Source organism: Haplochromis burtoni, unplaced genomic scaffold, assembly GCF_018398535.1.
Source record: "Haplochromis burtoni strain Fernald_Lab_line unplaced genomic scaffold, NCSU_Asbu1 Contig_274, whole genome shotgun sequence".
NCBI lineage: Eukaryota > Metazoa > Chordata > Actinopteri > Cichliformes > Cichlidae > Haplochromis > Haplochromis burtoni.
Window position 1 is genome coordinate 332,241 of NW_024582635.1, and position 25,902 is coordinate 358,142.

Below are 25,902 nucleotides of genomic sequence, written 5' to 3' on the forward strand. Positions count from 1 at the left end.
GCGCTATGCATTCTGGGATATGTTGGGCCACGAAGTCTACACTGCCACAGCCTTAAAATTCAGGGAAATGAAGGACGCATTTCAGGGCCGCATTTCGAGCAGCCTTTGAATTGGGACAGCCTTCGGCGCGCCACTGTGACGTAATCGGCCTTGAAATGCGCACTTTACGGCTGCAGACCCTGAATTGGGATACAGCCTGTGTTTTGTTCTCGTCCTTGCCTTAGGTACTGCCCTGTTCAGCTGACTCCATTCAGTAATTAGGCCTAGGAGTAGTTAAGGTCAGGGTGGGAGCACCTGAGTATCAGTGTTACTCTCTTTACTGTCTGAGCTGTGTGCTTGTGATTGTTTACTGCTCAGTGGCGCAGAGAGTGTTTTGATCATTTAACATTTTTGACCTATTATTCTTTTGACTAACTTCTAGGTTTTTGTAGTATTTCTTCCTTTAAGGCAGCTAAAGTGCCTTATACACTTAATTATTAATTAAAGAAATTAAACTCTTTTTCAGTTTTTGCCTTGTTGTTTACTTTTTCACTCCGGATGTGTTCACTGTTACTTCCCCAGTTCCCCAAGATTTTCTAGGGAATGTGACAGTTCTTTGATGTTTCAGCGAGATTCTTGTTTACTGGAATAAACTACAGCTGTTGCTGATGTGAATCAGTACTTTTAAAAGTATGGGCTCCCGAAAAACAAAACTTTTGTGTACTTACTCTGTGCATTACTTACTTATTTCTGGTGTAGTCCATTATGATTTCAGTCATTAGTGCGGTGTATGAATAAACAATCCAGGTGAGAACAAAAACACAGTAAAGACATCAAGAATACCTCAATGGTCTGCTTAATTCTATTGTTTGTTTAGCTGATTCTTTAATTCTTTAATGTGATTTTATGGCTATAGATAATACAGTCTATAAAATCTATAAAATCGTATGTAATTCTGGCTAAATAGCTCTCAAATATACCACACAAAGAGACCGCACAGAAAACAAAATTCTAGATTGGACTGTTAGAAATACAGACTTATTGGAGGGGAATGGTGATTCATGTGAAAGAGTAAGCTTGCTAATTAAATTATTTTCTGCTGCTGAGTCTTGGCACATTGCACTTCATAGTTACACACTCTTTGTGCACTTTGTGTACAATAGCATGTAGTGTCTTCAGCAGCAGTTTCTCAACAATGCCAAGAGGGTAAACATACTGAAAATGATACCTGTCTGTGTGTTTGCAAACCAGGTCCGTCTCTGGTCGGGGCTTTAAAGAAGGACTGGGCTTCTCCAAACAGCATCGCACTCTCCTGGCAGCAACCTGAACAGACAGCACTCCCGATCATTGATTACGAGGTCAAATATTATGAGAAGGTACTAAAATACTCAGCATATGATTCAAAGGGTAGATATATCACTTCTCAAGAGGAATATGTCATGTTTCCAGTGAATTATTAAGCTCACAACATTAATTTAACAAGAAAAGGCAACTTTGTAGAACATCTCAGCAGTACAAATGTGTCATACGAATGATTTACTGCCTGTAATATTTGTTCCTAAAAGTGATCAAAAGAGCTTACAAGCTCTCCATCACTACAATGTGGCTGGAAGGTAGTATTTGTCACTGCTTGAAAAAATATAAATGACAAATGTATCTTTTAAAACTTGGTCAAAATATTCTCCGCAATGCTGAGACTTTTGATCATCCCTCTGTTCTGCCCCACAGGAACACGAGCTGCTGAGCTACTCATCGACACGCACCAAAGCCCCCAGTGTGATTGTCTCGGGTTTAAAACCAGCAACTTGGTACGTCTTCAGCGTGCGCACCCGAACAGCTGCCGGATACAGCTCCTACTCTCCTAAATATGAATACGAAACTACAGGAGACTGTAAGTACCTCAGACAATCTACAGTACGTATTTGTTGTACTGCAGTAAGGCCAAAAAATAGGGTTTTTTCATGACAATAATAATTTGTCATTCAGTCTGAGAAAATCAGGTTCAATATTGAAAAATATATTTTCAACTCTAAATAATGTGTTGTTTTTGCTCATCTTCAAGACGGTAAGTCGGCGATTCAAGATGCTAGTTGCAACCAGCAGCTCAGGTTCAAGTGTAGTTCATGTAGCCTCAAGCAGCACCTAAGGCAGCCTACATCAGAGGCGCCACAGCAAATAATAAACCTGGATGTGAGACCACCTTCAAGTTTCCACACATAACACCACCACTTTCATATCTCACAGCTACTAATTAGAAGTCGCCTGGTTCCCAATTAGGCACAGTTATATCTATCAGAAATGTTGGTGTCAGAAGTACAGTTTTTATTTGTCAGTTCAGTACAACAACATGAGCATTTTTTGTTGTTGCTTTATAAATATATTATATTCTTTTCCCCTCCAATCAGCCTGTAGTTACAATTATTATAGTTCCAGGTCAAGTTTGATTTTTGTGTTTAAACATGGAATAACAGCAGCAAAATCTCTTTACAATACTCGATCTTTAAATGCCTTCTTATTTCCTATGTATATACAGTGCGGTGCAAAAGTCTTGAGTCTTGAGAGGTGTTTCCCTAAGAGCTACTAGCTAAAAACTTGACATATCTCAGCATGCTGTGCAACATCTCCTTGATCCATCTATTGATCACTAAAGCCTCATCAAAAATGGTCTCAGTAAAAGGCTGGCTCTCAAGAAGCCATTCTTAAGAAAAAGAAACTGAGGAGAATAGCTAAGGTATGCTAACTTACACAAGAAGGGGACTGAAAATCATCATCATTATGCACAGAGGAGGTCATCAGAGAGATAACAGTGAATATCTACAGCCATCTATAAAACACAGAGAAGGCTCTGTCGTGATTTTGTTAAATTGTTCAAATTGATGAAATAATAAGCACAGAAAAATAAAGTGAATCAAATTTTGATCCACTGTGGAATACCATCTGGAAACCATCTGATTGGCAGTGGCTTCATTTTTCAAAATGACAGTGATCCCAAACACAGGGCCACTACACCTGGATAGAAAACACACGATGGAGTAGACATGGATTTAACTACAATGTGAACATTTGGCATCTCTGCAGTGTGAATTTCATATAGGTTGAAACCACAACCCCTGAATGCCTAAAAGGTCAGAATGTCACTTGCAACGGCGATCGAAAAACTGAATACAATCAACAGGGGAGTCTGACAATACAGCCTTGATGTTTGGTGTACTCTGAATCAATGTTTTCTCCCAGTGTGTATGTGTGAGTAGGTGCTTTATTGCAAGTCTACTCATAAAATACAAAGGTCCAGATGCCCTTTTATGTTGGGTCAGGTATTGTTGAGGGGTGATTTGGCTTCATAGTGGCCCTCTCCCTTCCAAAGCTGCAGAGCTTTGCTTTATCTGTGGATCAGAGAGTGCTTGGCCAAGCCTTTGTACTGCCTGGCCTTTTATCTGAAAGGGAAAAAAAGCAGTTTTGGCCCCTGTCGCTTTCTCCTTCTGTGTCAGTCTGTCTGTCTGCCTGTCAGTTACTGTCACCGCAATAGGTTTTCCATCCATCTGTGTATCTGTCTGTCACTTCTGTCATCCCTTTCCTCACCTTGCATTTTTCATCCCCTCCTCTGCCACCCCTCTCTCCCTGTGCACACCTCATTACAGCAGCATCAGTCCAACACATCTGTTTAGTTAGTGATGTGAAGCTTAGGACTAGGAAAATTGCCTTGTGTCATGTGACCACCGCCACTTTCACTCTACCATCCCCTAAATAGACTGTAATTATTTTTATCAACCAAAACACACATATTCTCGACAACCTCCGTTCACATATGTGCTCTTGGCTCTATTCACACGCGCACTTAATGTATTAACCCACATGAGGCTCGCTCTTTGGGCTAGCGACCACGCACCCAGATCTCCAATTCATATTCATTAAGCATGAAATATTATAGAAATAAGTTTGGTAATAGCAATCATCTTTCAATTATCTGGGATTCGTTAGCCTTGTGACAAGACACAGAAAAGGGAAAATCATGAATATCAAATGGGTCCAATTTAACCAAATGTTCATGGACTAAATCACAATTTCATGAATGAATAATATTAATTAAACAGCAGCAGGCAAATGAATCATTCCCGTGTGAAAGTTAACTGAGGGTTTTCTTGCATTATGAAGAGCAGATCAAACATGTCTCCTAATATCTACCTATCAAGAGAGCTTACATGGTCTATGCATACTACACTGATGATAAGAAATAATGAAGATGATGTTGAATGATTGTTTTGCTGAAATCCTCTCACTTCCCTCTGATTTGTCCATGTTTATTTTTATCTTTTTTAAGTGCTCTTACTCCGCTTTCCATGTTTCTAACATGATGATGTTATTTTACTCTTCCCCACATAATGTCTCTGCCCAGCTACATATTTTCCTTCTCATCTCATTTTCTTTCCTACTGTTTCTTTTACCTTCAGCCTCCAACATGGCTTCTGATCAAGGCCAGGTGTTAGTGATCGTCACAGCAGCGGTTGGCGGCTTTACTCTTCTTGTCATCCTCACTCTCTTCCTCCTCATCACTGGAAGGTAAGATGGATATACTTATCCTGGTTTTACTCAGAGTGAATATTTCACTGCATGGTTATTTTCAACTGACATCCACTCTTGTCTGTGCATTAAGTGGAAATATCACTTTAAAAGTCAGTTGGGTGGTGTTGTCTGTGCTTCAAAGGTAGATATGGTAATCACATAATTCATTCTTCCTATTGGTTAGATTATTTGGTTTCATTGTGCAGATATCAGTGCAGTGTAGAAGCCCCAAAAGACGTCCGTGTAAAGTTTTGCAGCCACAATGTCCACAGTGGCAAGTGGGGAGTTTTGATAAGTGTGCTGACCAAAGTCATGGTTTGTGCCCTATTTATCCGTCATATATATTTAATAGACTCCAATTTGTTCATGTAAATAGAGAGTCCTCTTTACACACTAAGGTTAATTATGGAGTTCCACAGGGTTCTGTGCTAGGACCAATTCTGTTTGTCTAATATTCAAATTTGTTTAATGATTTGAAACATTTAGGTGCAAAAACATTTTCACATCTTTGATATTTTTATATGTTGATGCGCAGAGCCCTAAGTGATCTGAACATTTACAAAATGTCATCTCAGGCTTCAGGCTACAGGATTCAGCCTACAAATAGTTAAGGAGGAGGAATATTTCACTTGTTACCGTTAGTGAAGTATGTCGAAAGGTAACCAGGCGTCTTTAACAGCAGACAATTTGGCTTGTCATGACAGGAAAAGTACAAGTGCAGCTAATACTGTTAGGGACGGCTCTGATCCATTTAAGTATGACTGTAATGATTCATTTAAGTATGACTGTAATGATCCATTTAAGTATAACTGTAAGCTTCAAAATTCCTTACAGTAATGTATATGCTCAATATTTCCACAGGGCATTGGCACAGCCTTTCACTACATTTGCTTCAGCAATTACCTTTGGACACAGAATACCACTAAAACCCAGGGAAGGGAAGGACATATCAACGAATTATAGGGTTATATATCGTTTGTGCGCACTTATTTTAAGAACAAAATGTGAATTTGTGTAGAAGGTTTTGCCTTTATAGTGATTTAAATAATTAAGCAATTTTTAGTTTCAATTATGTATTAAATTGATAATGAGGCGTTTTTGAACAAACTAAATTTCTAATCAGTTTTGCCAATTTATCACATTACATTAGGTAACCTAATAATTCAATCAAAGCACCAAATATATTTGAGGAAAAAGAAACACAGACAGACACACATGCAAAGGAAGAAGGAAAAAAGGTAAATCATTAGTCTGCCCTAACGTTAAAGATGCACATTCAAGTATACTATGTGGGCAGATGCACAGGTGTGTAACTCTGCAAGACAGAAAAGAAAAGCAACAACACTTTCAAGACTCTATTTCAGAAGCTAGATTTGGAAGCTAAATAATTTTCAGTTTCACTGTGAAGATACTGATCAAAAAAATAAGTAGAATTGCTCACAAAAAGTGAAATATTCAACATCACAAATTAATCTTCTGTTTGCAATATATTTAATATTGATGTTGATTTCGCAAACATTTATGGAGACCATTTTTAAAAAGGAGTTTTGCATCTTTTGATAATATTTATAGTAATCCAACAATACGAACCTGTGGTTCCATTCACACGCAAATGACAACAATATAATAGCTCCTGGTAGTAAAACAATGGATTGATCTCCATTGATACAAATTAATTAAATCAAATAAAGAACAGATCAAGACAGCTATTATTTTTCTAAGAAATAATCTTTGGTAACACACAGAGTCTGGATAATTTACAACACCCACAGAGTTCTAAAGACAAATACCAAAATTTGAATTTGGATTTAAAACATCTACAACATTGATGACCTGTTTTGTCCAAAATAGGAGGTGGAAATGAAGCAAGATAAGCAAGAGTGCATTATTAAGATTCTGACACCCTGACAGCAAAATAACTGTTTAAAAAATGTATTTTTGTATTTTAGTTTTAGAGATGGTGAAGATTTTCTCAGTCACATTTGCTGGTAGCAGTGATATAGGCTCCCAGATTGAATTATTAAGACACGCTGTCCGATCAGATTGGAAATCAAAAGTGTTCACAGTCAGACTGAATTGAAGTAAAAGGCGGACTGTCATAGAGGGAGGAAGATGAGATATCATTTAAAATATGCCGAACAACACACATCGTCAGAATATCTCTGCAGAGAGACATTGATACTGTTCCAGTGGGTTATCTGTGTGAAAAATCACAGAAATAACAAATGCAAAAATACAGGTATAAAGAGAAGTACAATGTTTCTAAGGCTGCAAATCTCATCTTTTGCACCTTGTTTTTCATGCATTTGTCACCAATTGCCTGATAAACTGATTATCTTTCACACAATTACACAGTTTTTAATATGTAAAGATGCATTTGACTGTTTCTCTTAAGTAGACTGATACTTTTTATATAACACCTTTCTACTCTAGCTGAATAAACAAAGTACTTCTAACTAAAAGTCTCATTCACAAGTGCTGTATTCAATGCCTTAAGCACTTCCCTACTATGACAGGCACAAAGTGGATGCAATATCATGGCCAATGATCCTTCATTACATAAACTAGAAAACCCGAGGATCGAACCACCAACATTTCCATTTGTAGACAACCAACCGGCTTGGTGGGCTGTGGTTCACAACTCAGACACTCCTGAGCCAAAGCACCCCAAGCCTACAGGGACTGGTATTAATGGGCACTTTTCCATTCAAGTAATATAACATGAGCCACACCTATACTTAGCTTTCTAGATCAGCAGAGATCTGGTGTGCGGAGGGTATGAGCCATACCACCCTGAGCATATGTAGTGTAAATGTATACTACAATATACCTCTAACATTACTGCAGCTGACTAGTGTCCCACCAAGAAGGCATTTGACATTAGGAAGGATTTGGGTTCAGTGGACAAAAATGTCTGTTCCATATAAAGTGTTTGATGTCTTTGGACGCGAGCTCAATCAAAATACTCCAAGTTAATGATTTTCATCAAAGATTTCCCGCAATTCCTTTTAATGGGGCTGACAATGAATTAGATACCTGGCGTTATTGGTCTCCGGATATCCAAGTGATTTATTTATTTTTGAAAAATAAATGACACGTGTGGGTATAGCGGTGGTGTGCAGGGTCTTTATGTTTGAGATTAAGTAACCCCTCAGGACCCAATAGTATGTGACCCAATAGTTTATGAAGATTTAACAAAGTGCAAAGACAAAACAAAACACACACCATAATTGCTTAATTCACTCAGCACTGACTCAGAAGTCAATGTGAGCGGATTTAACATGCAGGTGGTGTTTTTAGTTTCCTTAACATTATTGTCCTTAGCTTCTACCCAGCTTTAGAAGCACATGCTTTAAATGCCTTTAAAGCCTCTGGATGGAATGTGTGGACCCAGGATGTTTTTATTATCTAAACCTGACCTTTGACCTGATATTTTCTAATGCATTTCTCAATCTCTTACACTCATAGTTTCATCAGAAAGCTTTAATTCAGATCAAAGACATGGACGTGTTTCCGCTGTGCTTCAAATTCATTTTGACTGGGAAAAATTATTGGAACTTTTAGAAACTGCAACTTGTACTTGAACTCTTCATCCCGGTTGCCAGAGGACTGCAACCATGAACTTCACAGATATTATTTTATATTTTCTTTTTTTTATGTTAGATGTGCAGTGAACACCTTTATTGTTGGTTTCATTTAAATGCAAAAGTCCGCAAAGTCCAAGTTTAACAGCTGACATTTAAAGCATATTTTGGATTTTGGTAGTTCTATGTGATCTATGTTTGTAGGAGGGTACTTTGTTTAAGATGGCACGCACAAACTAGGTGCAAGAGTTTTTGAATTGTAGTACAAGAAGACTTTTTTTACCTGAATTTGTCTAATAGCAGTCACAACAGCAGTTGGAGTGTTTTTTGACTCCATCACAAGCTATCATATCTGCAGTCCCGCTGCCCTGTGTAGGAGGAACTTTCACTCTCTTTCAGTTTCAAAAAAGCTCCAAACGTACTTGAGCTGCCTGGAAAAGATGGGAGCTTTCAGTCATACGCCTCTCATAGATGTAAGGTTGTAGAGGACTTGCTGTATGATGAGTGTTTAACACCTGGCTGGCCTAAAAGCTTACTAAATTTACATCTATGTTTGCTTTCTGCTTATGCTAGATTTGAAGAGTGGGAGCTTCTATGAGAATGAAGGTGTCATGATTACACAGATGTAGCCTAGTTGAAGAGTTTTGCACTACACTGCTGCAATGTTTTTTAATCATTTTCTTCATATTTTCTTTAATCCATCCTTCCTTTTGTGCCCTTTGTAGCCTCTGCAGCAGAGCGGTGCACTGCAGTGAGGTGACTGTGAGGGATGTTAGGGTAAGAGAGGAGTGGTTTGAATTACACTGATGCTTTGATTAGGGCTCTAAGCAAGGTTGTTTTACTGAGGTGTGTGGGTGGGTAAAGTGCTTTTGAATATGCGTGTGTGAATATGTACTCTAACAATGTTCGACAGGGCAGAGAACAGTGGAAGACGCCAAGGTCTTTGTGTGTGATAGCCGGTATTGTGTGTGTGTGTGTGTGTGTGTGTGGCCTCCTTACAACATGAAAGCCGGTGAGACAGAAGGATAGGTGGATAAAGGGGATCAGAGGACAGGACTGGAAAAGACTGATAAAGGCACATGCCACGATTTCTTTAATGAACAGCTTGACCTCATCAGCAGAGGTCAACAGTAGCTTTCCAAATCCCCTTCTTGTCCTCTCTGCCACTGTTACAGTTATCTGCTCTGTCTATCAGTGTCCAGGATCCCACAGACTTCACTTAGCCGAAGCCCAGTCTGGCAACCTGTGGCTCACAGCCCTCTGACACCTGCTCTAATCTGGCAACCCGGATTATGTTAAGTCTTCAAAGAGAAGAAGGCTCATATGTGATCACATGAACCCACACACACTTGCGGTAGCAAGCGCCAACACTTTCTCCTCTACTGCACTGTCTGCGTTTTCACCCCAAACTTATTCAGTCACATCCTGCATTATCCTTTCAGTTAGCCTGGCCTCTCTGTCATTCTGGGGAGGTTGTTTTTGTTGATTAGAATAGTTACTGAGGCAGCACCTCTACCTCACATCACATTTCATACAGAAAAAATGTATTATTAAAAAAAGAAGAAGAAGAAGAAGTCTCCTGCATAATTCATGTGGCTGCTGATCCAGCTGAAGCTGTGGAGAAAAAAAAAAGCCAGCCATGAGGAAGACATCAACTTCTCCTGTTTCTTAAAACTGCAATAATCAATAATGTTATTCAAACAATTTATCATGTCTGTCTGCTACAAATTGGTGTCACGTGGAATCAACATAGGCCTACAGAATATCTGACTGCAGCTCCTGTCTGCTAGCCAAATAAAGTTTTTTTTTGTTCTTGATGTTTCCTCAGTTCAATACGTAGTAGTGTGAACTTGATTTGTATTTCATATGGCTGTATATACATACAGTAATACTGGATAGGAGCAAGTGTAGGATAAGTGTGACCACCTCTGTTAAAGCAGTCGATTTGACAGTTTGCAGGTCTGGAGCATTCAGGTGTGTAGTAACACAATGCCCCAGTCTTCCCAAGAGTTGACATCTCAGCACATTCAACCCAAGGTCAGATCAGACCGTGTAATGCTCAAAGTAACTGCAAAAAAGCTAAGAGCTACATCTGTCAGATTGCAGAAATATTTGACAGTACAATTAGAAAAAGACTGAATAAGTTTGACGTGGTTGGAAGCGTCGCTAGGAGAAAGCTTTCTTTAAATTGAGCGTGGTGGCACTGCAGCTTAGGTTTAAAAAGTTGCATCTGAACAAGCCCATATGGAAAATATATATATAAATCTTATAAAGTTTGTATCTGTCTTGTGTGAAACTTGTATGAAAAGCATATAAGTGTGAAAACAGATATAAGATCCCTTGAAAAATTATATAATGAAACTTGTATGTTTTGGATACTTACTAAAACAATGTATGAAAGTAATGCGAAAGTGGCCACTTTCAAGAGTAAATCATGTAAGCCTTATATGATTTACTCATGAAAGTGGGCACTTTCATGAGTAATCACATATAAGTTTTTACTATTTCTTTTCCGTATGGGAGTACAGATGAGACCAAAGTGGAAATGTCTGCCATCCAGTGCCACAACTGGTGGAAACACATCATGTAAGGACAAACGTTTCATACCAGTTATTAAGCATGGTGTTGGAGAGGTGATGGTTTGGGCTTGTTTTGCAGCCACAGTATATGAGCACCTTGCAGTCAACCATGAACTTTCTCTCTGTACCAAATATTCTAGAGCCAAATATGACATAATCTCTTCAACAGTTAAAGCAAATCTACAACAGCGTGGCTGAGGAAAAAATGATTTACAGTGTTGCAAAGTTGAAATGCTGTGGTGGAGCTGTGCATCCACAAATGGGCCCACAAACCTCAATGAAGTGATGCAACTAAATAAGAGTGGGTCAAAATTCCATCGCAATGATGTGTGAGACTGATAAAATCATACACAAAACCCTTACATACGTTATTCCTGCTAAAGGTGGTTGGTTCTACAAACCATTGAATCATGGAGTGTACTTATTTATTTATTTTTTTGTAGCATAAAATCTTGTGAAAACATCAAAGACAGCTACCATATACTTTATATACCAAAATGTTTCTGGTCAACTGAAAGATATCAGATATTATTTTTATTTATTTAGTTATTAATTTTTTCGCCCTATGACAGCTGGGATAGGCTCCAGTGCCCCCCGCGACCCTGAAAAGGATAAGCGGAAGCGAATGGATGGATGGATGGATAGTTATTAATTTATTTTGTAGCTTTTACTGGCACCTGCAAAAATGAATTGGTAGTTTGATTCTATAGCACAGGATTTTTGCATTCAGTATGAATGTTATTCTTAAAGATTTATCAGGACAACAAGGATAGTATATATAAAGTCAAACAAATGAGCCAAAAGAGGATTAAAGCTGTAGATACAGTAAAGAAAGTCCTTAGAGGTGATCTTTTAAAGAAGTTCATCTGATTTAATGTTGCAGGTTTAAATGTTAGAGTCGTTTTTTACAGCCTTAATAGACTTTCGCAAATTTCTAGCGATAACTAATTTTTTTTTTCCCCTGAGTTTTACCTCGGTATTTTTGGCAATTATTTTTATTATTTATTAGTATATATAAGCGTTTGTTTAATTGATCTGTGTCACTTAAAATTCCTAAAAGCAGGATTTACTTTGTTCTCATTCCTGATGAATTTAAGTAGTCAAGAAGTATTGTATATTTGTAATTTATCACTAGTCAATTTAGACAAGAAATATAGTATACTGTTGAGGACTGGGGCATGAATATCCAATGTGGCTCACCTTGGAAGGCTAAAATATGCAAAGATACATTAAATATAGTAGCCTTTACTCAACATAGGCCTATGTTTTAAATTCTTTGCTTTTATTTTGGTCCATTTTTACTCAGGCAAAATTACCCAGTACTCCTTCCATCTCTCCCTTGATGTCTGTGTGGAACTAAATGGCTGCAGCTGTTTGTAATTACTGTCTTTCTATGACTTATTTATCAAACTCTTTGGTATATTAAGACTTTTGCCGCCTTTTGTTATCTTGGGCATAATGGGGAAGTGATGACTATACTGCATAATAATAAGAATAGTACACAAACTTGAAGGAAAACCAGCTTATGAATCTGTTTATTCTTGTTATGTTAATAGTAGCGTGTGATTTTAGTTGTGTTGTATATATTTAAGCTCGAACAAGTCCCAGAGCAGTGGAAAAAAACCCAAAAACATGCAGTTCCATCATGTCCCGCTGGAATCAGGACAAGCTGCAGACCTCTGTCACTCACCACCACCAACTTCATCCCTCGTGGACTACAGTGGTGTGGAGGAGCAGGGCTGAGAGAGGCAGACAAGTCTACAGCAGTGACAGTGAAGCGAGGACTCTCCTCCGAAGTGACAGTGTGACTGTGAGAGCTCTCTGTTCCTGCTTCTGTTCTGTCTCTGTTGGGGGTTTGGGTCAAGTCTCTGGGCTCTGCTCTTCTACTTTGCTGCTTCTCATTTAAAGGATAACTATGGTGAATTTTCTGCCTCGCTCCGCAGAGGTATTTTTGCAGCACTGTTTGTCTCTTTGTTTGCTTTTCAGCGAGATTTTGCAAAAGCTACCAGGATAAATTTACTGGAAGAAAAAAAGGATGAAAGTTGCATTTTGATGGTGATTTGAATTAGTATTAAAAAGAAGCAAAGAATAAGGCAGAAAAAAAAGGAAGATGAGCTTTCACAGTAGCCTTTTAGATTTGTAGATTTTTCTTATTGCTAGCAAATCCTTTGAAAAGACCAAACCCAACAATGAACTGATCTAACTAGCAAATGTCTTTGTAACAAAAGCCTGATGAAGCTCATTCATCATTTTCTTCATTTCAAAAATATACAGGGAAATATAAAAAATAAACAAATTCAGCTTTTCAAACATGATCTTTGCTAATAAATAAAACATCTGAATAAACACCAACCTTTTAATAAGCATGAGACTCTAGTTTTGTCACTTTTACTCTTCTTGCATGCTGCGTGACTGTAAGAAACAGGCAATAGAGTTCTATATTCTAATAAATGATGAAATATGAGAAAATTTATTAGGGGATACACCAGCGGGACCAAGAGCCCCTCATGCACATGGCTATTAATTAAGCCCTCTACTGCAAGAGGTGTTTTAAAATTCATCAGTGATACATCCTCTGAGAGAACTCCAAGCACCTTTTAATTTTTTATATAACTATTTTTTACCTCACTGCTCCCCTCACACTGTGCCACCTCTCACGCAACCACGTGCTTCACAGGTAGCAGTGCCATGTTTAAATGAATCCATTACTCCGTTTTTAAATAACAGTGAGCCGTTTTAATGGCCGACGGTGCTTCGGCATAAGATGCTTCAGAAAAGGGATGATTTTACCCAAATTATTATATTCTCCCTTGGATATTTTTAAATTATAACTTTACAGATAGTTTTATGTAACTATTTAAATGTTAAAAAGTCAGTACTTCGACAGTTTGGATGCTGTTTTAATGGCTGTTGTGATGCTTTACTGCAGCCAACTTCAGTTGCTGCTTGTTTGTAGGTCTCTCTCCCTTCAGTTTTGTCTCGAGTAATTAAAAAGGATTCACTGTTTTACTGGGATGAAGTGACTGACTTGCCCGTTGAACGTGTTCTCCTCCATGCCATGCCTCCACTGTGAAATCCTGTCCAACCAGTTGAATCTGCCGTTAGTTGAATCTGAGCAGAGAGTATAGCCATGTACCCTTCAGATTTCATCCTGCTATTTCTATAAGCACTCAAATTATCAGTAACCACTAGGAACCTGGTTACACTGGTAGCCATGGACATGCCCATGGCATAGCATTGATGTTTTAATCTAATCTTGACTGTAACCAGCTCTTTGTATCTTGTTCTAAACCCTCTGTATTTCCATTCATGAAGGTACCGCTTGACTGCGGACTAGTCATCTTATGTGGTCTTTCAGGGCCTTTGGTTTTCAGTGCATTCTTTCTGAGAACGTTTCTGATGGTTCAGCACTAACTTCAGATCTTTTATCTGCCATGAAATGTAAGTAAATGGGCCTCAGCTGGCCATCAAACTGAGCTACTAACTGAGGGCTGTGTATTAAAATTATTTCCTAAAAAGTTAATGCAGTTGTTTTATTACCCCACATTGAAATTCTGCCCTGCAATCATCTCTTGATTGTATGATTTCGAATCTGCTTTGGTGGTGTAAAGAGGCGAAAAATATTAAAAATCATGTCATTGTGCAAAGTCTTACAGAACTAACTCTAACCCCTTAATGACATTTTCATGCATTACATTGTTTTACTGGCAAGCCAAAGACATAACTCCCTCAGCAGCCATCTTTCAGTGCACCACAAAACTATTTTCTCTCAAGCATAGCTTTATAGCAAACCTTCTTTGTTACCAATTCATCATTTCACTTTCAGTGCCTCAATACCATGCAGTTTCTTCAGACCTGTCCATATGCAGCACTTTGCCATAAATATAACTCGGGAAAAGTTCCTTTGTGGTTTTTTTGGATTTTTGATTTCAGAGTAACATCCAAGTATCTATTTGGATAAAGTCATCTGTGGTCTTTTGCAGATGCTGTCATCTAATCTCTCAGCTTTTCAGACTTTCTTGGCAGCAGCTCTTTATCTGTTGTTGGCTGTCTCTCAGTCTGTCAGTGCCCAGATAAACTCTCCCACAAACACACTCACACACACAGGAGGACGAGAGAGATTTTACGTAGTTTTTTATTTCCAACAGTCGAATGTAGAGAAAACTTTAAATTTTCTTTGTTCCTTTTGGTTAAGGGTCATTGCATGTAGTTCTCACTGAACAGATGTCACTTTTCTTTCCATTTTCTCACAAATTGTGAATTGCATGTGTGTCTCTTGCATTATATTTTTTAGCTGCAGAGCCAGTCCCCTGAATGAGATGAAACCACCTCCATCTTTATTTTATCAGCAGACAATCTAACCTAACTCAGAGCCAGACTACGTATGTCGCTGAACATTTATTTCAAATGATAAGCTGCAATGATGAAGCAATCTGGTGCTGTGGGGTTATTTTAGTTGGCAGCTGTATAAGCTAGAATTTTGCCTCATTGTGCTGGTGTTTGACCCCGCTCACTGCAGTGTTTTTAAACAGAAATGTTGAGGAGAGAGTCTAAAACTGATCATCTTTCAATCTGCGCATATGTTTGAGTATGTAGAGAGACAGGAACGATCATTTTAAGTTGTCAGTAATTGTTTGAGAATTTTTTGTTGTTTTTCGCTGCTTGAAAAAGTTGCACATAAGAACTCAAAACACCAACATTACGCACGGAGCTCCGTGACTTGTGTTGTTTATATCAAGCTGTTTTTGCAGACGCTTAACTGTGTATAAGGGCCAGACTGTGCAGCACATAACTTTATGGTGATTGTGACAAGTAGATAGGGATGTGTAATTCAGCATGATCCAGAGAGCACTATAAAATGATAACAATACCACAATCTATTTTGGGAGTAGCCTAAAGACATGAGAATTGGTTAGAGCAAGATTATGTAACAGCTGAAAGAAGCAAGCATCCCTTACTTAAACAAATGAAAAGTAATTGTGTTAGAGTATGATCCTTTATCATCCTCGGAGAAGCATTTGAATGGTTTTATCAAAAAAGTAACACAAAACATAAATCCACACTTTTTGGTTTTCTACTTGTTGTCCAGTCATGATTTGTCAGGAACCCCATCTGATTAGATGTAATGTAATGCAAGGGATACCTCTTTGGGTTCATTTTCCCCACACAATGATAGCCTTATAACTTGGATTCCCAACATGAAGATACAAAAGGCCTACAAACAAAAGGGAGCAACTCATCTTGTTGTTTCCTTTTATTCTCGTTTATTTTTACTTTTTTTTTTTGATGCCATCTCTTCGGTTGCTGTTTACTTCTTAATATTCTTTAAATCAAACGATTGGTTAAAGCGTTAAGCCCAAAATCACGGTTTAGGTTCACATACAAGCTTTCAGTACGTAAGGCACGTTTAAAATGCAAATTTCTCTCCGTGGTTACCACGGTTACGGGTCATTGGTTATCAGGGTCAACCAATTGTGATGATACCAGCAGAGCGCTTTGAGGGAAAATTAAGGCAAAGAGGTACTCAAGCGTTACAGTGTAAAGATGCCATCGGTATGTGATAACATGGGAGAGAGAGATGGCCGCCAGTAGTTCCACTGACTAGTGTATTTACAAAGCACTCTGCAGCCATCTTGAAATGCATTCTGGGTATTTATCCAGGCTTCTTTTTTTTATTTTTTACTTTCATTTCAATGATCACCAGAACATGAAGACTGCATGTACAAATAAAACCTTTTTACCCTGAAGGCTAGACATCTGCCTTCATCTTTATTTTTGTGGAATTCACCCATAGGGATCAATTCAGGATTTATTTAATGACATGCCTCAAATGTCTCTGTTTTTAGTCCCAATACCCCCCACTATCCCAATAAAAGTCACATTATTGCTCATCTGATAAAGTTTTTACTCAATCAGTCATTCTCTGTGTTTTCCAGGTGTCAGTGGTACTTCAAGGCCAAGATGACCTCGGAGGATAAAAGAAGGGCGAATTATCAGAATGGGCACGGTAAATCAATCAAGCTGCCTCTCTCCTTTTCCTTTGTTTTCTATGCCTATTGCCTGACTTTGCAATATCTGCTAAATAAGTTCTAAGTAAGGAACAAACTCTTTTTGAAGCTGGTTTTAACACTACTTGTGTCTGAATGACCAAATATTTGTCTAGAAAGTGACATGTTTAATTTAACGTGGTGCCAGTAAACAGGGAATAAATCTGAAGTGAGTCTGAGAGCCATAGTAGGGAGCTAAGAGCCACCTCTCTTCACTTTGCATTCAACATGCACCACGTACTTCTGTATGGATCATTTCCCATTTGTTCTTGTTCCTTTGCATATTGAATTTTGCACCGACTTCACCATGAACTTTTACAGAATACAAAAATGCCTACCCGCTTTTGTCACGTGTATTTATTTAATAGAGCCACTAGCATGCTCCTTCATCTGTCTGTTTCTTCTTCTTTCCTTCATCTGTTGTCTTCCTTCTTATGTCCACTTAAGTTTCAATTAATATGAGCATGAGCTTTATGAGCTTTTTTATTATTTCATATTATTTTTTTCTTAATCTGGTTACACATGACAACTGCATCTCTGAGCTGTCAGCTTTTGCACTCCAGTACTTTTCTGTTGCTTTATATCTTTTATGCCCAACTTTTCATTCCTGACATGAAAATCACAAATTGAATTGAGAGCTGTGAAGTGAAAACTGGAGAGAGAGAGAGAGAGAGATATTTGAAAGGGAGTTGAGCAGTAAAATGAAGACGATGGTGACAAGGTGAGGGAAATTTGCTAGAGGATAAACAAAAAAGGGAGACTCAAATGAAGATGAGGGTTGAAAGGTACAGAAAGAGAAGAGAAGACAAAGAGAAATGAGGACTGTTCAAAGAGGACGGTAGGATCGAGGCCACAGAGCTACAATCGGCTGTGAAATACAGTGCATATCTCCTGTGTCCTGTTTCAGCGGCACAGTGTGAGATGCTGAGCAGAAGCTGTGAAAGGGGAACCGGGTCCTTGGCATTTTGCTTGTGTCGATTCGTGCCTCTGAGACAACTCGTTGTTGTTTTTTTGTTTTGTGATACTCTATCGATCCCTGAAGGAGAAGCACAGCTTCTGTCTGGGAGCTCTCCGCTGGGAGGCGAGGGTCAGCGCCAGACCAGTAGCAGCTTGTTAAAGACTCGCTGACTTGCTCAAGGACACTTCGGCAGGGTGAAGGGTCGCTTTAAATAATGGCTAAAAGCCTGCCGCGGTTAAAAGGAGGGTTCAGTGCTCAGTGTGCTGCCCTGCGGGGATTTAGCCAAAGATTTGTGCTCGTTGTCTCATAGCTCGTAATAAATGGAAGTGGGAGGATGTGTTTGAAGCCATTTGTCTCGAGAGAGTTGAATTTGTTTATATAACATCCTATGATCCAGTGCTGATGGAATAATATAAAAAATAAAAACAATTTAAGGCTTTCTCCTATCGATTTATCTAAGATATGTAGACTGTGTGAATGTGGGTTTGTCTGCTTTTTTACTATGTTTTTGTCGGCAGCTGGATATTTCAATCATTTCTTTCATTTTCTCTTTAGCGTATCTGTGTGTTTACAAACTGTTTTCCATGCTTTCAGCGATAACACAAGGATGTTGGGTCCTGTGCAGTCAGCTTATTATAGCGGTTGGTTTTTGCCACACTTAACTAAAGATCAGTAATCCCATGAGTGTGTTTATTTTCATCCTTTCCACATTCCCTCAGTGAATGTAAAACTACCTTGTGGGGTACAAGTACCACTGATTGTGTAGTATTTGAAGCATGCATAATGAAGTTGCAGCCGTACCATCAGTAAACTCCACAAAAAACAAACTGCATGTACGCCACTTCACTGTATTGATTACTCGCTGTGTTTGTCCACAGTCCCTTTCCCAGGAATAAAGACTTACGTGGATCCTGATACATACGAAGATCCCACGCAGGCTGTCCACGAATTCACCAAGGAGATCGACCCCTCCAGGATCCGCATTGAGAGGGTGATCGGAGCCGGTATGCTCACGCAGATGTGCACACACTCTTATACGGTTGCTCACTGACACAATGTTCTCCTGTGATCACAAGAGTATCATTTCATGTTGTTTTGGATAACAATAGTTTTAAATGTGTATATAAGATTATCAGTTTTTACCACTCTAAACGCCTCTCTCTTTCTCCTTTGTATATACTAAAGAGGATGCCTTTTTCATCTGCCAGCTTCTCCCTGTCATTTTCTTGACACACGCTGTTGGAATATTAAAACTTTAACAGGTTTAGAGAACAAAAGGAAATGTAAGAATAGACTTGAGGCTTTTTTTAGAAGGTGAAAGAGAGAATGTTATGAAGTTAACCTAATCAGAGCAAAGCTAATAAGGCTGGAGTTTAAATGGGAACTCCAACACTGCCCCCAGGTGGTATGCTGCATTACCTGCTGATGCCGCGACACTTTCTGATATACATCGTATTGTGTTTATGTGTGTGTCCATGCGTATTTATATACTCATATGGCATTAAAAAAGTAAGTCTGCATTGCAGAAATCATTAAATCTGGATAGACTTCATTTAAAGTTAGGTTTAGGCAAGTAGTCAGGAAGTGAAGATGCAAGTGAGTTTATTGAGCTCCGTGTGTGTGTGTGTGTGTGTGTGTGTGTGTGTGTGTTCTCCAGGTGAATTTGGAGAAGTGTGCAGCGGCCGTCTGAGAACACCAGGGAAGAAGGAGATTGCCGTGGCGATAAAGACACTAAAGGGAGGCTATGTTGAGCGTCAGAGGTGGGACTTCCTGCGTGAGGCATCTATCATGGGCCAGTTTGACCACCCTAACATCATCAGGCTGGAGGGCGTGGTCACAAAAAGTAAGGAGGATTGTGAGAGAGGTTGCTTACTTGAGGTAAATTCAAATCGCTCCAATGTACATGCAGTGTCACCTCTTCAGTACGTTCTTCTAATATAGTCTGAAACATAGTTGGCAGTGATTTATGGAGGAGCCTGTACACAACTGATGCCGCTGATGAAAAACTGTATTTTTAAGCTACGAGATAAATCTTTTCTTCATAACTCGGTTCGCTCCCCCATACTGCTGCTGCTTTGCTGTATTCACTGCCAACACACAAACTCAAACCCAGTCTACTGCTTCTTCTGCACATTCGAGCCTAATGAGTTTGGCGTTTTTCCATGTAGAATTAAAGAAAAGAACATTGCATCATATAAAGATTTGAAACTCTGCTGGTATATTTTTATCAAAAAGAAAGAAGACCCCTCCCCCCCCCAACAGTTTGGCTGTCTGTTGTAGTCTGCGCTAAATCCTGAATTAACATTAAGCATTTTGCTTATAAAGCAATAAAGTTCCACCTTTGGGTTTTTGGTTGTTTTTTTCTTTGTTTGTTGTTTTGTATGGTTGCTCTAAAAAAAATCTTTAGGGCTGGAACAGACTCTTTCATACTGAGTAATTAGTCACCATGTGAAATGACTTTGCTCTGTTTATACGTGGCTCAATGTCACTATTTCTGCTTACTTATTGTGTAAATTTGTGTATATGTGTGCATTTTGTTTGCAAGTGGCCGGGGCTGCATGGCTGTGTAAGTCTCCTGTTTTTGTGAAGAAACACATTTTACCTACAAAACTCGTGTGCGTGAGTGTTTGAGTGTGGACTTGTTAACGAGCTCTGTTTTACTGGGCTCACCCTGTGCAACATATGGTTGTTTTTACAGGGGTTGTATAAACTGAGACATCGCTGTGAATATAAATGTGTCCCCTGAAGACTTTCAATCCCTCTGTGAATGCAAATAGAGGACACTCCTCAGCTCTGACCCCCAAGTGATAAAAACCCAGGCGATAAGGGTTTTTTGTTTGTTTGTTTCTAAGCCAATACTGTCATTATTACATTTAAGGCAATGATGGCTGGTTTTTGCAGCCACGTATTTAAGCGTTTCAATGCACTAACATCTCTGAAGAGAGTGAGTGGAAAAAAGTCCTCCCAACAGCACAGAGCTGACTTGTGCGGTAAGACTCTAAAAACATTTTCAGTGACTGTGACTGAGAAACCTTTCATCACATCAGAGGTCAACAACTGTGTCTGCCTGCGCTGAATAGACATCTTTTATCAATAGCACCTCTTTCAAAGCCATTGAGATCACTCTCTAGTCATAATATTGCATCTGGTCCATTTGTACGTTTCATATTTTCTTAAGGTTTTAAATAATGTCAACTTTTAAATTTGATATATAAGTATATATCTTATATCTGAATAAACCTGTTTCCATGACTGCGAATTCAAAAGTGAACATATGCATACAGCACCCTATACATATTAAAAGTCATTTGTGTTTGCAGTGGGGCATCAGACTGTATGTAGAGGCTGTATGTATCCTATCTGTGTTCACCTGTCTGTCTTTGTCTTTTCTCTCACTCTCTCCATCTTTCACTCCTTCCATCTGTTGTTGTTCTTCGGAGACTAATTATGGAGAGTATTGTGCTGTGACTGACTGCTATACCTGCTCTGAAATAACAGGTGACACATTAGATTCTGGCAAGCAGGTGCGTTTGTTTTTGTTCAGGCGCTGCACTGCATAACTATATATTGTTTCCAGACCTTGCTAATTAGCTCGGGAAAGCCAAGCTTGATCAAATAATTTCTTGTCTATCCCTGCTGGATTTGTGTAAGGAGGGATGATATTTAAAAGTGATAGGCTTTTGCAGATTTAAACAAAAACATGTGCTCATTTGGTCTCAGGTGATAGAGTTCAGCAAAAACAAGGCTTTACTTATCTAGCCATATGCCTGTATATATATACTCCATGTCTTCCATTTTTGTGACTGGATTATACATTATGAAGCTCAACACATATTATTCCTGAATGTGTGTTTATTTTAAGTTGTTTGGCTTGCCGATTTGAATACCACAGTAGACTTTCAGAGATTATTTCATCACACAACACCATTGACAACAGGTGCTCGGTCTTCCAGTGGAAATGCTCCAAGCACATTCTGTTTAACAGAAATGTTTTAAGCCTGCAGCGTTTACAATTTCTGTTTAAACCAAAGTGGAAGATGCTTCATTAGCAATCCATAGGAACAATGAAATGCTGGTGCTCAAGTGACCATAACTCGCACCATCTGTTATTTTTATAATTATCTCATACTTCAGACAGTTTTGCATACTTCTTTTGGAAAAGTTGCTGTTCAAAGCCGTTATAAAAGTTAACCCAGCATTCATTCACCAAATCAACCTGTCATTTAGCATCTTTAATCTTTTCTTTTGTAAAAAGTGCAAAAGCAATTTACGTTTACTGTCACGTCCTGTGGAAAACTAAGTACACCCTTACAGCTCCCGTGGGAATTAGGAGGATAAGTAGATAAGTAGTAGCCATATACTGCTAATCAAATATTGACCACCATCAAATTCAACTAGATCTATAAAAGCAGATGTTTGGGCAGTTTGCTGGTCTGGAGCATTCAGGTGAGTATTAATACAACGGCATCTTCCCAGTCCTTGAGAGATTACCCCAAGGTCGGATCATGCAATGCTCAGACAAACTTTAAAAAACTCAAGAGCTACATCTCAGAATCTGCGGGCCTCAGTTACCATTTTAAATGTTCATGATTGCTCATGATTGTGCAATAAGAAAAATATTAAAAGTTGGGAAGCTCACAAAAAAAACATCCATAGTTCAAATTTACAAAGCTGCATCTGAGCAAACCACTGCTGGAACAGTGTCTTTTAGCTCGACTAGACCAAAGTGGAGATGTTTGGCCATAATGCACAACATCAAGTTTGGCCAAAGTCAAACAGAGCACATCAGCATGAACTACCAAGCACAGTAGTGGAGGAGTGATGGTTTGGACTGGTTCTGCAGTCACATGACCTTGGCCTCTTGCAGTCAACGAGTCCATCATGAACTGTTCAACCAAAGCAACCAAGACTCATATGTACCATCGGCCCGACTGCTAAAGATTGACTGAAGCTGGGTCATGCAACAGGACAATGATCCCAAGTATATTAGAAAATCTACACCGTAATGGCTGAAAAAGAAAAGAATCAAGTTGTTGCAAAGTCAAAGTCCAGGACTCAACTTAACTGAGGTGCTAAGGGGAAACCTTAAAAGAGCTATCCATGAATTCATGTTTGCCAACCGCAGTAAACTGAATCAGTTTTGTAAATACAATTTTTTAAAAAAGAGTGGGCCAGGCCAAAATTCCTCCGCAGTGATGTGAGGGACTGTTAATGCAATAAAGGAATTATTACAAGCTATTGAATCATGCGGAGTAGTTTTTTCAAAGGACTGCAGAGTCCTGTGAAAACTTTCTGTTTTGACTGAATGATTTTTTCATTTGAAGGAATGATGGTCTAATTACTCCTCTAAACTTTTCACTTTCAGCAGCTGCACATGATACAATACAAGAAACGTGTCTTGGCTCAGTATGCCTTACTAATAATATGTTGTAGTCACTCAAACAATAACAAATATTGTCATTGAGATTATAGCCCAAAGCTGGCAGACTTCCTTATGCTGCCTGTCTTTTTTTTTAACAATTTAGCTTTTTTCTGTCAAAATCCAGCAGAGTTGCACTATCCAGATGCACAAAAACTCAATTATGTCAGTGCCTGTAAACACGCTGCTATATTGTCCAAATTATAGTCCAACTTGTAAATGAGAAGTCATTTAAATTCAAATTAGATTTGACATTTAAATAGGTTTAAGTCACATTATTGTGTCAACCTAATCAAACTATTACTGTCTCTACTGAGCTAAAACACTGACCCCAAAACTGAAGTTTTAGGTTTGTCCTTCAGCTTGTTACGCACTATTATTCATCAGAACAGATGAAAAAATACATAACAATGTGCATCGTTTTGTAAGCATTTCAAGTATTATATGCATATATCAGAAGTGTCCAAACCTTGTGGTTTGTTCATATATTGCTGTCTCCCTTCTCGTAAAAAATGATCTATAAATATCCTTGAAACAGAAAAAAAATGTGGAAAACTAGGAATATTGGATAGACATTAAAAGTAAGACGGCAGTCGTCTGTTGAATTATGAAACGGCAAATACTCACCTGAAACTGTGTTGAGAGACCCCATTATATAAATGTCTGTAAAATATTCCATCTTCCGTCATGTCATTTTCATATTCCTGTGTGAGTTTAAAAAATTACATGAACTGAAAGTGTAATAACACGGTGTCTCTTCACCAATCAAATACTTGTCTTTCTCTTCCCAGCAGTTCAGGAGGGTTTACAGCTCACCAGAAAACAGGCCTTAGACAGTTGGTTTCTAGCTGTAAACCAGTCAATCAGTAACTCTGTAGGGATCCTCGGTGGGGAAACAAAAACATTTGGAAAGAGAAACTGGGCTTACATTTTTTCTAACTAATGTTTCGTGTCATACATGGACTGAATACTGAATACGGTCCCAACTGACCGGCTGGGTATTTTGAAACGGACAGATTTTATAAATTGAGCAGCTTGACTTGATGCATCAATAAACTGCTCATGTTCTGTGAGGTTGTTTTTTTTAAGTTGTTTTCCCTCCTGGATTTCCTGAAATAGTAACTAAATTTAAAATAATTGAAATACTTTGTAATTTTGTCAGCCGCTCTTTATAAGCATAATGCGTTTTCTACATTAATTCAATTATAATGTTTTAGATGATCAGTGGATCATGTAGGATGGCATGAGAGATAGCATGCAATATTCTTCTTTTATCAGAAAATTCATAATTAATCTGTTTAATCTAATTCTTTAACTGCTTTAGACTACTAGCTGTCTTCTCCATAAATAAAAGATCATTCTCATTGTATGTTTAATGCACGCTTCACTTTGAAGTCTGCTTTACAGTCTGGCCGAGTTTAGATGGTTGTTTCAGAACCAAACATAATCAAATTTTATTTCAAAAACATGCAAACTGAATTAATACTACAGACTGAATATACAATTAGTATTTACTGCAAAGAAGGCCGTGTTTACCTTATGAATAGCAAGTAGCTATGGTAGGAGCAAGCAGCATACTCAGTTTCTCAGGCAGGACTCCTTCACTTCACTTCTTCGACTTAAGAGGCCAACTGGTGACATTTGGGTGGCTAGATCCAGCCTTTATAAACAGCATGTGCTTTGGACCACAGACATTGTGAGTCTCACTCCATTTCTGCCAAGCTCCTTCGATCTTATCCTCCACCCTACACTGTAAACGGGCCACAATGCCACAGAAATATTCTGAAATAAACACGGTGTATGTGCTGTCTTTGTGTGTTTTTGCAGGCAGGCCTGTTATGATCGTGGTGGAGTACATGGAAAATGGATCACTGGACTCATTTTTGAGAGTAAGTGTTGGAGTGTCGCAGAACTCAGGCATGATTATTTCCTCAGTCTCAAAATCTCTGCTGTACATATTTTTACTGCCTCTGCATGCCTTTGCACTTAAGGCTTTGCGAGATCACTTCTAGTAACATTTGTGACTCATCACTTATATGAATTATGTAATGTATTTACTGTAGCAGACTCTCCTCTCAGTTTGCTGCTCAGCTTAATTCTGAACAAACTAGTTTCTTCTTCTTTTTTGTCAATAAATTTTCTTTGTCTTGCTCTCGTTATCCATCCTTACCCTCCTTTTTCTGCCTTCTCTTTCTCTGACCCCATACTTTCCTCAATATCCTATTCTTCCTGTTAGCAACATGATGGTCACTTCACCGTCATCCAGTTGGTTGGCATGCTGCGTGGCATCGCTTCGGGCATGAAGTATCTGTCAGATATGGGCTACGTTCACCGAGACCTGGCAGCTCGAAACATTCTGGTCAACAGCAATCTGGTGTGTAAAGTGTCAGACTTCGGCTTGTCCCGAGTCTTGGAGGACGACCCGGAGGCAGCTTACACCACAACGGTACACCTGACACCCTCCAATAACTCAGCCCTCATAAACCAAGCAGCTGCTGCTAATTTATTACAGCTTTTCACAAAGCTGAAATCATTTTGTTCTATGTCACAACTGGGAAAAATGTTACTGTTAGGACCTGCACTGAGGTTGCATCGATCCATTATTTTCCTGGGATTTTAATGTTGAACCATTTTAGGAAACTAAGGCTGTAATGCGTAAAAAGCTTCTGTTTTTTTAAGTTGTTTCTCCATCGTTGCATTTTATCGCCTCGAAAATTGCTAGATGTGAAATATTGACAGGTAAAGCCAAGAGAAATCTAAACAAAAGATGAAAAAC

At 38.7% G+C, this 25,902-nt stretch overlaps 1 protein-coding gene across 1 annotated transcript in view; it reads left to right on the forward strand.

Annotated features, from left to right (window-relative positions):
* Window positions 1-25,902, forward strand: part of epha6 (eph receptor A6) — a 185,542-nt gene that overhangs the window by 150,456 nt on the left and 9,184 nt on the right. Inside the window, exons 6-13 of the mRNA XM_005940399.3 lie at window positions 1,231-1,355; window positions 1,708-1,870; window positions 4,428-4,536; window positions 16,639-16,709; window positions 18,586-18,711; window positions 19,365-19,550; window positions 24,954-25,015; window positions 25,363-25,572. Of these exons, the coding sequence (XP_005940461.1) occupies window positions 1,231-1,355; window positions 1,708-1,870; window positions 4,428-4,536; window positions 16,639-16,709; window positions 18,586-18,711; window positions 19,365-19,550; window positions 24,954-25,015; window positions 25,363-25,572 (1,052 nt within the window). The remainder of the gene's footprint in view (window positions 1-1,230; window positions 1,356-1,707; window positions 1,871-4,427; window positions 4,537-16,638; window positions 16,710-18,585; window positions 18,712-19,364; window positions 19,551-24,953; window positions 25,016-25,362; window positions 25,573-25,902) is intronic.